A 13,143-nucleotide genomic window follows, 5' to 3' on the forward strand; every position below is an offset into this window, starting at 1 on the left:
TATGTGGTCCAGCTGCTGCAATACAAATCACGCCATGGCCCACTTCTCTGCCCTAGCCTCTATTTCTTGGCACATGAGATAAATTCATTCTGCGCAGGTGCATCTTAATCCTGGCAGGACCCTCAGGGGATGCGACCGATGCCACCGTGCTCCCACTGCGTGTAAGAGCCTGTACTTCTGCTGTGAACGTGGTGCCACGACCAACTCACCTGTCCACAGGTCTGTCCAGCGACTGGCAGCTCCCAGACAGCGACTCGTCCAGGCTGATGAAAGCTTCGAGCATCTGATAGCGAAAGAAAGGGGAAAATGATAAATCCTTCAAGCTCCCGGACTCACAGTCCCTCTGCTGCTGCTAGAGAGCGTCTGAACAGATCAATGTGACTCAATTGAAGCCAACTGACTTACACCAGCCGATATGGCCCCAGCAGACATGGTATCTAGTCTAACAGGAGAGTTTTCTTCCCAGAGAAAGCTTGCACTGATGAAGCCCTCTCTGGATTATTAGTCTTCGATATTGTTATTTACTAGTAGGGAAAGCGAGGCAAAGGGGATTAGCACCCTGATACTCAGAGCATGCTGAGAAATCAGTGAGATCCAAAGCGCTCAAAGTATTTGGAGAGGAGGGGAAAAAAATAAAAATCAGGACACAAATGACGTGCCCAAGGCCGACTGGATACCCGGTGCCAGGGCCAGGACCGGCGCCCCAGGCTCCTGGCTTCACCGAGCAGCCCTGGCACGCAAGAGCAGCCTTCCTCCCTGCTGATAAGCACAGCCTTGTCGGGGCTTCTGGCTGCAGGCACCGGCTTGGCTCTCGCCAGCTCCGTGAGTCAAAAGCTGCATTTGTGTCGCTTCCTGGATGAGACATTGTGCTCGCCGGGGTTATTTATAGCCGCTAGCAACAATGGAGCCGTTGTAGCGAGCGGCGAACCTACGGACTACGCACGCGTCCTCCCACGCGGAGCTCGCCCCGGGCCGCTTTCTCCTGGCTGCAACGCCGCGGCCGAGCCCTGCCGCCAGCCCCCGGCCCGGCGCCTCCGCGGAGAAGCCGAGCGGCAAGGGTTAAACACCGCGCGGCGGCACCCTCCGCCGGCTCCGGCACCCAAGCCGTTCCTCCTTCCCCGGATGCGGGAACGGCCTCCCTTTCCCTGTGCTGTTCCTGCGTTAGACCTATTTATCCGGTTGTCATAACAGCTCGTGTTGTTTTGGCGGGCCAGCCCCGTTTGGAAAGCGTTTCTCTGCAGTTTTTACCCCAAAACCTGAGGCTTCGAAGTGCACCAGCCGAGGAGGAGCAAGACCCCCGTTAGGCCCTGACTCCCCACCTTTGCCAGCCGTGCCAAGCCCAGCCGGCCTCTCCCCGACATCAACATAATGCTGGAAGAGACTTGTCATTCCCCAAAAGCACAGAAACGGGGGCAGAACTGGGAATCTGAGCGGGGTCCATGTTCCACCTCTGTCCTTCTACCAAGCTGGTCTCAAGCGGCATCCCTGAAAAAGCAGCGAGCGCCAGGCTACAGGTGATTTTGCAGCAGGCACATAAAAAGCTGTAGCCTAAGGACATTTTGAGGGCTAAATCGCCACGGGGTAAAGCATGGCTATTCACTGAGGGGAAAAAAAGCCAAAAAACAAAATTGGATTTTCCTACATTCAGCTTGCCCGAGTGCATACCCGCCTGCGGGGAGAAGGGCAGCAAGGCCACCCACAGCGTAATGCCGGGGAGAAGCGAGGAGAGCAGCTGGGAAGCATCATGGGGGCAGAGCTCAGCGCCCAGCTAGGGCTAACGCAGCTCCGTCAGCAGTCGATAGACTCATGCTGATTTACACCCAAGGGGGACTTCATGCGGGCCCTCCCCCTGCGCGCACACGCACTTCGTCTTAATCCCACTAAAGGCGTTTGGAAGTCATGTAAAAAGCAACAGAGAGCCAGCTTTTGGCTGCGAGGAGCACGAGATACATCTGCGCGCTGACGCTGCCAAGACTCACCCGGAGCGACTTCGTATTTTATTAATGGCTGCATAATAAACCGTTAAAAACACAACTTTGCCATGGAAACGCTGGCAGGGGCCGCTCACTGGAACAGAGCTGGTGGGTGCTATCCACGCGTAGGAAACACTCCCCGGGCGGGATCCTCCGGGGCCACCACTGCCTGCTCGTGGAAGCTGCTTGGCTTAGGGCTCCTCCGCGTCCCTCGGGCAAGCGGTGGATACTGGCCCCGTCCTCCCAAGAGCTCTGCAAAAGCCGGTCTTGCACCCAGCGAGCCCTCCTGGCTTCACGTGAGCCCAGGGTACCACCTACGTCAAGCCCTCCGGAGCTAGAGCTTGAGCGGAGATGCAAATGCAGAAGGAGGCATAATGGGTTGCCTGCTGGTCCCTCGATGCTCAAGACTCCCCCGTGCCATAAGCAGCTCGAGGGGGAGGTATTCCTCACTGCTGTGCTTAAAAACAAGCTGCTCTTTTATTACTGAGGGATTTTGATCTACAAACTGTTTAATATGGGAAGAAAGGAGAAAAAAAAAGGGTGGGGGGGGGAGGGGAAAGAAGAGATGGATGAAACCCACAGAGAGAGGCTACAAACAGGGCCAAGTGCTGTAACCAGAGCTCAGGCAGGAACAGAGCACTGGGAGCGGCGAGATCCGCTGCCACGCGTCGCGGGGCTGTCGCAATCGCAGGCCGGTGGCTGCTGGCACGCTCCCGCGCGCTCCTGGGATCCGGGCAGCCTGCGGCCACGCGGCCCGGTGTGCATGCACACGCCGCAGCCCGGCTCCTCCAGCACCACCCGAGATGCCCGAGTGTGCTGCAACCACCGCGGCGGGTGGCTTTGAGCGTCCCTGGAAACGGGGCCCTCGGTTTCTCCCAGACCCCCGGCCCTGGAAAAGGCCGGCCCGAGCAGCTCACTCCAGCTTAACCCACGTGTGCCGGCCTCACTTACGTTCTGGTCCATGGTCTCGGGGATGAACTCGCCCTCGCTGTTGATGCTGGTGTAGGAGCCCTGGCGAGCGATCTGCTGCTGCTCTTCGGGAACGCTGCCCGGCGGCGGCGAGCTCCGGCCGGTGTGCAGAGAGCCTAGGACAGGGCAAAGGCGCGGGTCAAGGGCGGAAGGAATTGCCACCGAGTCTTTCCAGGGACCAAAAACCTCCTGGAGAGGTGGCTGGGTTTGAACATGGGTGGAAGGGCACAGAGGAGCTAAAGATGTGATGCTCTTCACAACAGGGGCACCCTACAAAGCTTTTGCAACCTGGACACTGCGTTTCGCTGCGGGGTCGTATGGTATCTAGCTTTCAACCTACCCTGGACCCTGAGAGCTCTGCTCTGGCTCTGGGCACCCTGCCAATGCCAGAAAGAAAAGGACTCCAGAGCTTGGTCGTAATACAACCAGGCAAACTCAAAGCGAAACCTGAACTCCCAACCCACCTCCCCTCCCTGACCTCTGGGTATTTCCTCCCTGGATCATGTCACCACCTTGTTCGGTGACCTGGGAAACGGCCTTGCTATACAACATTGCTTACACATTTCATATACGGGCAGCAATTTGCACTGAAATAGCCACCTCCGCTCTTTCTTCCCTATATGAAAATAAAAAGGAAGGAAAGAAAAACAGCCCTCGTGTCCAAGAATCACAGACAGGGAGATGACCTGCGGGATCAGCTTGTCCCAGCTCCCTCCTGGGAGAGGGTGATGTCTGCTATGGGCAGCCCCGGAGGCTCCCCCGCAGCAGCCGGCAGAGCCTCCACACCAGGCAGAGCCACCTGGAAATCCCTGGGAAATCCCATCCCTCCCTCGTATTCCCCCAGATCCACTTGAACTGATTCCTCGTGCCTTTTTAGGATTTAGGGAGCATTGCCCTCACTTGGCCCGGCTGCACAGGCTTGGCTCCCCTCGCCTTTCTGCAGTTCCTTTGCTCTCTCCCTGGGCTGTCATCGCTCTGCCGCGAGGAATTGCTGACGGAGGTCTGCGCCGCTCCGTGCTGGAGCGGTAACGGGCCAGCATTGTGCAACACGGGCCTTTGCACAACACAACAACTTGTTCTTTTAAGAAAACCTCTAAAAGGCACACATCTTTAAAGAGCTGGAAAGCATATGGAGATGCACTTCCCTACGCTCCTTACTGATTTTTGCTGCACTCTCGCAAACTCCTCAGTTTGCCGTTATCATCTGGCACAACATGCCCTGGGCTAAGCACAGTACTCCAAGAAAAAGGTGCCGAAAGGGGTCTATCGCATCGTGAAAAGCCAGTGCCCATCCATCGACAAAACATTTCTGCTGCTGTTCTGCATCACGGTTACTGCACCACGTTGATCTCTGGCGTAACTCCATCGGCATGATCAGCACCACAGATCTGCGAGTCCCCACCTTTCGCTTAACCCAATGCACATCAGGAGCTGCTAACATTAACAGTGTCACACTAGCATTAGAGATGATTAAATCAGGCTTCCTGGATTTACACCAAACATACAGCTATCTCTGTCCCACTGTACATCTCCCTCCAGGCTCCTTGCTTGGATTTTAAAAACAAGCATCACACGGCTTTGAGTTACTTTTTTTCTTATTATTATTTGCTCCTTCACAGATTTCCTGCAGGATAAGAATGCAGTGAAAAAAAAGTCTAACTGAAGTAATGCCAAGATCAAGGAGAGGGATCTCTCGAGTGCTGCAGTGCTCGTAGTGAACTGGCTTTCCACCAGCCCTAGAAGTAAAACCAATTGGGAAGTACAGCATCCTATCTTGGAAGATAAATAAATAAATATGTTTAACCGTTTAACGGTTCAGGCACCCTGAATAAATCACTGCATTAGCATTCCCTCACTTGCTTAGCGGATGCCAATCCAGAACGGTGCACAGAGACACTACGGTGGTCCTGGCTCCAGAAAGCTGCTAGATGGTTTGACATGGTGCAGCTGCGGTGTCTTCGCTCTGTGGAGCATCTCTGTCATTGCTGCTCTAGGGCGTGGGTCTGCTTGCGCAGTGCTGCGATCTCTTACTACGATAACCCAAGAGTTTCCCAGAAAGTCTCGGATCGTACGAAGAGCTGCACACGTCCTGTCTGACTCTCAACCCAGGCGTCAACTCCAGGGAGTTAAATGAGACTTTGCAGAAGCGTAAAGACTTTGCCTCATCTCACATTAAGCCTCTGCCCGTGCAGCTACTCCCAGGCACTCGGGTCAGTCGTGTTTGACCTTCCAGAACCACATTTCCTCCCAAAAACTTAAAAAGGGGATAAGACACTAGCCATTTCCCAGCAGGCAAGGAAGTTAAACGAAACAGGCAGGCTTTTGAGTGGCTGGAAAATGCTGGATAAAATCCGACCCCCTTTCGGTCAGGCTGTTCAGGTGGATGAACCCCTGGAGGACCTGCGGTGAGTAACTCACGCAGCTTCACACCCACGGGAGCAGCGGCTGCTGCTTCGCCTCTACGTCCCTGCTCCCGGCCACGCGGGAACAAAATTCCCAGGCCATCTCGGCACTGCCCAAAACAGAAACTGGGGGGGAACACGACGCATATCAATATTAGATAACCCAGCTTTGTGCACCTAGAGACAGGCTTGCAGGTACTCGTCGATAAGCCAAACGCCTGGCCAGAGCTCAGCAGCCCTGTTCGGGATCCCTGAACTCGGAGGAACTCTGCAGGTTGGCACCGGTGGAGCGTCTGACCTCGGCTACCCTTTGGACCAAGGTGCTCTGGGAAGGGATCCCTGCTCTACATTATGCGCTATAACGTAAAGCCACATACTTGAGACGAGAGCACAGCACGTCCCAAGCGGGGCGAACCAGGCCAGCACGGAGACTCGCAGTCACTGCTGGCATCTGCTGGGGTCTTTCATGTTCCCATCTGTTATTTTTATTTAAGCAGCGGCTTTCATGCAGGATGTGCAGTTTGCGGTGCTGCGTGTACAGCCAGCTCCCCAGTGCCAGGCTTGGCTTCCTCCGCCTCCGCCTTCCCCAGCTTCACCCTTTCCCCACCCCAGCAGATCCTGCCCAAAACTTCACCCACCGCTGCTGGGACACCGAGCAGGGGTCCCCGGGGAGGCGCGAAGCCCCCTAACAAGCTGGGCAGGGTCTGTGGGCAGCCGCCCAAGCTCACAGGGGCTCAGGACACATCGGCACAAGCAGCGGAGAAGGAAGCTTCTCACCGCTGAGGTGGGAGCACATGGACCAAATCACCCTCCATTGCTTCTTCTTCTGCAGCAGGAGCCCTACAAGTCCCCCGCTTCTCTCCGGCCTTTGCATCCCTGTTTCTCAGACTCACCTTGCCAGCTAGGCACCAGCAAAACCCTGTCCCCAGAAGTGTCCCCATAGAGTCTACTCCTCTTGGAACCACCATGTTCTCCTCTGGGCTTGAGCAGAGCCTGGGGCTCAGGTGTCAACGCCCTGAAGTGCGGAGGACAGATGACGCCTCGCTCCACACCATCTCTTCCCCAAGGGCGGTCAAACCCTCCCTGAGTGCTAGCCGGGGTCGGTTGCCATCGCACGCGTGCCCAGGCACCACCATCACCACGGCAAGGCAAGTCTCCACGGCGAAAGGCCTGCGGTTCCCGCAGCCGGTCCACGTTCGGCAGTGCCGACTCAGCTAGCGTCAGCGCCCAGTGCTGCGGCTCAGCCATCCGGCTTGCGCCGCGGAAAGAAGAAATAAGTAAACAAAGAAAGTTTTTGGCTTTAAATGCTGATTCCAGAATGGGGTTCTTGAATATTCTGGGGATGATGTTGTGAAATATGCATTTCCCCAAAGTAAATAAAAACAATCTGCAGTCATCAGAAAGCGCAGAACCCTAATAGCTTTTAGCTAAAGTTTTCTGGCACTCAGCTACATGTTTTCAGATCTTGGTCACCAAGAGACTGGAACATTTTCCACTTCCAAAGAAAAAAAATGGAGAGGGGGAGAGATTTCCACTGAAAATGTTTATGAAAAAATATATATAAATATATATATTTTGACTCCACATAAGGTTTTTCAAGGACAGGGAGCAAAAAAGTTTTCTGTCCAGCAGACGTAAAAATAGCCAGTTCTTCCCCAGAACATCTACCCTCTTCCAATCTGCTCGTGCCAACAACATACACTTTTATTATTTTTTGCTCCCGCTAACATGGCAAAGTCAGCAGAAAAACACGAGACATCTCAAAACCACTGAGAACGTGACCCTGAACCACCTCTTCTATTAAGTCACTTTAAATCTCCTTGTAAATGTGGTTTTAAGAGAAAAGCTGAACTGAGTTAAGATCCTCACTTGATAGCAATCACTTTGATGACAGCAGAAGCAAACACTGAAATATTTTGCAACTACCAGCAAAAGATAGCTTCTCCTACTGAAATCTCAGCCTCTTAGGCTGCCTTTTGACTCTTCACCACATTTAGTAAAATCCCCCATCCCAGAAACATAGGACAGGATCATCTCTGTCCATTTAAGGCCTGACCTCCAGTTTTATACCCCATCTGAAACGATGCCCTCCCTTGCAGCTCACTAGTGTCTGCTCCACTACTACATTACCCAGTTGTGACTCAGGAGGGTGAAAAAGAAAACAAAAAGCAAAAACCAAAATCTGCTGGATTGCGAGCACCTAAGCAGGGCTGTAATACCTTCATACAGATGCCAGCTAACTCCAAACAGAAGTCTGGCATGCTGTTAATATGCAGAGGGTTTGTTGCCACCTCTGTGGCAAATTAAGAGCAAGACTTGGGGTCTCTGAAGCAAAATTAGAGGGATGTCTGCAGCACAGACTAGTTACCTTCACTACCTATGCAATTACTATGCACCCTTGACAACTCAGGCAGTGGCACAGACCTGGTCAGGGACTCTCCTGGTATTACAGTGACCCAAAACAGTAAGCAGGGGCCATCAAAGCATGGCACCAAAACCAATAAGAAAGCCTCACTTTGCAAGCGCCTATTTCTTGCTAGCATAGCTACATCTGGGATCGGTTTCGCCCATGATGCTTGGTTCACCCACCAGTGACAGCTCCCGGTGTCACAGCTCTTTACTGGCTTACCTTGACAGCCTAACAAGTGCCCTTATAAATAAATAAATAAATAAATAAATAAATCTTAAAAAAAAAGAAAGAAAAAAGAGCAGCAGAGATGTTATTTTGCTCAAGCACAGTTTCTGCTGAGGCTCCATGTGTTTGTGTGGGCATTTCATTCAGAATCATCTAGTGACTCTGGGCAATGTCTCAAGAGCTGTGTGAGCTAGAAAGAAAAAACCCAAAAGACAATGGGAAAAAGATATCCCTGGCACATGCAAACAATGGGACCAAAGAGCTCTTGTGGACTTACCACCCGTCCCCAGCTTCAGTAAGAGCTGGGCATGGTTGTCCCAAGGGCAGAATCGGACCTACTCTTGAAAAATGTTTCCTATATATCACTGCCTGAGATGCAACAAACTGCAGCCTGCGTTAGGAAGGCAGCACAGGCTATCAGACAGGAACAGCAAATCCTTGAGAGAAATACTCTTTGTTGCATGGAGAAGAGTCTGGAAGTGCTGACTGCCATACAAACAGGGAGCATCTTTGGAGGATGAAGTGCATCTTCATGTATATTTGTATAAGAGGGCCCTGCTCCATTCAAGGCCTCTGATGCTGTCATTTCTACACTTCTCAAATAAAGGGAAGAAAACGATGGGGTAGAAATTACCCTGTAACCAGCTCCCACAGATGTGGCAGAGAACATTCAGTGTAAGACAAAATCATTAAGCCTGCCTGTAGGTTGTCATATGAGTTATACTCCTGATACACAGTCTGAAGGACTGCTTCACCAGCTCCATGCATGGCATGCTGTTCTCTAAGATCCAGTAAGGTTCTTCGCGCAAAAGGTCCTACAAACACTGGTTATCAAGAGTATCTATCATTTCAAATACTTCAGTGTATTTTAAAAAGCAAAAAAAGGCACAAAGTCAAGCACAGAAAACCAAAGCAAAGGCCACACAAGGCTAACACACACCAGTCCCCGCAGGGCCATGAGAAGACAAGGCGTTTGCCAGCCTGGCTTCTGAGTGAGCAGGTACCCACTCCTAGTGCTTCTAAAGGGCAGGGATGGTCCCCTTCATTTGGCAGGAGACCACTGCAAAACAACACACCTCCATTCGCCTAAGAAATCACAGAGGTAACTACCACAGACTCCATTTCACCAACAAAAAGAGCAGATCAGCGACACCAAGACACACATCTCGCGTTCAGGCCGGTGAGAGGTGTAAGCAATTCCCCCAAAGCCAGGAGGACCTGGGCCTGCAGCAGAAGCTGGCTCAGCTCAGGAGCTAAGGAGGCTAAGCCCAGCCAGCCACATATTCACCCACTTAGGAAAGGGACAGCGTCGCAGAAAGCAGGTACTGCAGAAGGTTATAGGAATATGGATGTCAAAGTCTGGAAAAGCCTGGGCTTTCTGCAGGTCCTCACTCTTGATGATGATGAAACTCAGCAGCACCAAATTTATCAGAAGCTGTTATCACTGTGTTTCCTCCCTCATGCTACACCTCGGATCCCCTGCCCTCCCTTAGCCTTCAGGCTGACTTTCCGCTCATCACAACCGTATCCGACCTGTGCAGCTTGCAGAGGCTCTTGCACAAGCGGAGGGGTAAGCAGTACCTGCACTGAGCTCCCGGGGCGGGGGGAGTCATCAGGGTGGCAGTCCAAACCGTGACAGCTACAGGGCTTGCGGGGGAAGACAGAAAGGGGATGGTGGTCCAGTTTATAACAGCACAACACACCCCGCAGCGCACTGTGTTTCACCAACCTGTGGAATACTTCCGCGTCCTCTCAGAGTCTTTGTACAAGGATCCCATGATATCGCCCATGGATCTGGAGATCCTCATTTCATGCTGTTTACTGTTGTTCGGCTGCAGGAGCTAGGAATCAGACAAAGGGAATGATCAGACTCTGCCAGAGGCCAGGACCCTTCCAAACACACCATGGGAAACCCTGTATTTGGCTCCCCAATTCGACTGTTCTCCCCAAAAAACAAACAAACAAAAAAAGACTTAAGTGAAGTCTAGGGTAATCTAAAACAATTCATAAACAATTCACCTCTATTATTAAAATACTCTGAAAATGCAAAAATTGAGCCCTAGTTGACAGTGCTAAAATACAGATATTTGACATAAAAGACTTCCTGGGTATAGCTGCACTGCATTATTTCCAGGTAAGAAGAATTGATCCAGGCTCTGAATCCAGGTTTGCTATCACAAAACCAGAGCCTCTCCTCCACACTCCCTAAACTTCAGCAGCAGCAGTTGTATTCCTATTGTAATTATAATCCTAAGCATTGTACAGGTTCTTCTGCAACACAGTGGATGCAGGATCAGGCCCTGCTAGGGAAGACAACAAGGGTGCAGCTGGTAACTTCACTGGTAGCAGCCAAGTCTTACTGAGATAATATGCTACCATGCACTATGGTTGTGTGATAATTTTACGTATGACCCCCAGAACCACATGTCCTTAAATGCAGGAGTATGGTTACATGCTTCACGTGGAGCTGGGTCTGCTCTCAAAGATGTGCATGAATCCACCTGGCTGCCCCACCATTAGCATCCGATGTGTACTAATACTGCAGCGTTCCTGCAGTTGCTAGTGCAGATTGTCCCATTTCTGCTCAGGACTTCTGAAACTCCAACTGACTGCTCAGTTTTCCTCGGGGCCTCTGGGCCCTGCACTTTTGAGAGCCTCCCAAAGAGAGCAGAGACATCCCGGGAGCATCAGCGGGACAAGCGCCGTGCATTTCAAGACTCTCAGTCCCTCTCGGTACTTCTAGGAAATGAAAGGAAGAGCGTGTTGCAACATCTGCAAATCCCTTGCTTTATAGTCTGTGCTTGGGGCAGCACGACGTGTGCTTTGGCAAGACGCTCCGTGCACGCGAGATCAGGCTAACAGGCTTAACTGCAAAACCACAGAGCTCAGGAAAAAAAGAAAAAAGATGGTTCTGCAAGAGACTGAAGGATTCTCTAGTTTGTTCTCCCTGGTCTTTGGGGTTTCAGCACCACAACGAAGCGGCAGCCCCCATGCTGCTGCCTTGCGTAGCAAGGGCCAGCACAGACATCCTGCACGTGGAGACAGCTACAGGGAACGGTCGCAGCATCCCACAGCAGAAAGCACAAGGGGTTCCCTTGGGGTTTCACCTTGTTTCAGCACTCACACAGCATTTAACCCCTCCCAGGTTGCAGGAGGAGCTAGTGGGAGCTGAACAGCCGCTCCCCTCTGGGCTGCAAATGCAGAAGGGCTGCAGAGCAGAGGACGATTGCATGCCAGCGGAGCCAGGGCAGGGCGGACCCTCCTCCAGGGTGGCTCATCCTCAGCTCCGCGTTGTCAGGACGCTCATTTCCACTCCCTGATGCAATAACAAGGCATCTCGCTCTAGACACAAAAGAGCGGAGAAGGTGGCCGACTCACATTCGCTTTCTTTGGAGCGCTCACAATGATCCGCAGGCTCTTCAGGGAAGGGCTTAGCTCCAAGTGTTCCATCGCTTTGTCCAAATCTTCCTGGGATTTCAGGGGGATCAGGAGCTGGAAGAGATTGAACAAACACTGGCGCGGGGCAGTGTCACACATCTGGGTAAACAGAGGAAGCCAGACCTTCACAGCGAGCAGCTCAGGGATTGAGGGACAAGGGGAGGAGCTGAAAACAGACAAAAAGCATAGCCCCCATTCCCTCCAGCCTGCGGAGCTGTAACGTCATCTTCCAAGTTCTCGTCTACCAAGGGGTAGACACAAAACCACAACAAAACATGTCTGCAAGGAGAGCGCTTAAAGGTCACATCACCATTTCAGCTAGTGGGCGGAGTAGAAGGCCGAGACCACTCCTCATGCTTGCTACCTGCTATTCTGGGGCTGCTCTGTCCCTCAAAATTGCAGGCAAGACCTGCTGCTCTCCAGCCTCAAATCAGGCCTACATGTCCCAGGCTGAGAAGAGCCCAAGTTTCTTCCTGAGGCGCAGGCCTGAGGTGCAAGGCTGCTCTGAGAAAGCAGTGAGCTACACACACCATTTACTCTGGAAGACCCTCGGTGGCCTCCCTACTGCTGCAATCTGTGCTTCTGTGAACTGACATGGTTTCCTTGATATTTGAGCACTGGGTGAAATCAGGGAACATCTCACAAGTAGTTTACCTCTTTGGTGTGAAAGGTGTGCATTGCCCTTCCTCCAGGAACCACATCTTTGACTTGCGGCAGGACTAATTGAGCTTCTGCTCCTTACACGGTGAATAGGCTGAGAACCAGACAGTGCCCTGCCTGTAGGGCAGCTAAAGGTCCCGGTGTTTCCTCTGTAAGTGGTAAACTCTTGCCCTCGTATCTCCAGAAGGAATTTCACCTCTCTGGCATCACTGTGTGGTGCACTGCATCATGCAGTTGGACTGCAAAAACTTCCAATGCTTAACACAGCTGCGTTTCAGAGGGGCTCTGTGGCATTCTGCTGCCCTGGGCGACAACTAAAAATACAGCTAATTTGCCCCATAACCTGGCACACTCTGCCTAACATCATAAAAAACACGCCTCAGCCTCTGTAGGTTGCCTAGGGCATTGGCACTAAATGCAGCCAACAGAGCACATGTTCTCTCCTGTGCCAAAGTACATAGCACTTCCACCTACAAAGGGACCGAGTGGCCACAGCTCCCAGTAGGCTCCCATCGACCTTTGCTGGGAGCCACAGCTGCAGCCCAGCACTTCTGAAAGGCAGGCCAGCTCTCCAGGTGACCAGGGTTTGTGCCACCAACCACAGCAAAAAAGCTTCAGTGCCTCAGATCAAACCCCCAGGACAACACTCAAAAGCCGCCTGTGTCTCCCTTTTTGATCATGGGGTGTTACCAAGGGTTTGGCTATTGGCCCGTAGGTAAATACACCTCAGACTGCATGGACCGAGGCTGGGATTTCAGGAGTGACCAGGTCAAGGCAATGCTGTGGGCCCTGGCCAGCAGAGGCAAGGTTTCATATCTTGGGAAAGTGCTACCGCCACCTCATCCACCCAAAGACCACCGTCTAGTCCTGCCAGGCTCCGTCTGAGGTGTCCGCGTGGCTGGTGTTTCTGCAGTTGGAACACCTCAAGGTTTAGATTGAGTTTCTCATCTCCTGTGTGGTAGAAAGGTCATCCTCTCTCCCTGTTTTGCGGACAGGGAACTGAGGCCATATGCAGACCACCTGTTTCAGATGTTTAGCATCAGGTGCGACATCATCCTTCCACCAA

General features: G+C 52.3%; 1 protein-coding gene across 4 annotated transcripts in view; it reads right to left on the reverse strand.

Annotated features, from left to right (window-relative positions):
• Nucleotides 1-13,143, reverse strand: part of LOC112981158 (mitogen-activated protein kinase kinase kinase 3-like) — a 77,228-nt gene that overhangs the window by 14,434 nt on the left and 49,651 nt on the right. For all 4 annotated transcript variants that reach the window (XM_064505698.1, XM_064505697.1, XM_064505695.1 and 1 more), the window contains 4 exons: nt 11,358-11,471; nt 9,709-9,820; nt 2,925-3,058; nt 210-283 (listed from right to left, as the gene is read on the reverse strand). In XM_064505698.1, coding sequence (XP_064361768.1) covers nt 210-283; nt 2,925-3,058; nt 9,709-9,820; nt 11,358-11,471 — 434 coding nt within the window. The remainder of the gene's footprint in view (nt 1-209; nt 284-2,924; nt 3,059-9,708; nt 9,821-11,357; nt 11,472-13,143) is intronic.

Source organism: Dromaius novaehollandiae, chromosome 2, assembly GCF_036370855.1.
Source record: "Dromaius novaehollandiae isolate bDroNov1 chromosome 2, bDroNov1.hap1, whole genome shotgun sequence".
Taxonomy (NCBI): domain Eukaryota; kingdom Metazoa; phylum Chordata; class Aves; order Casuariiformes; family Dromaiidae; genus Dromaius; species Dromaius novaehollandiae.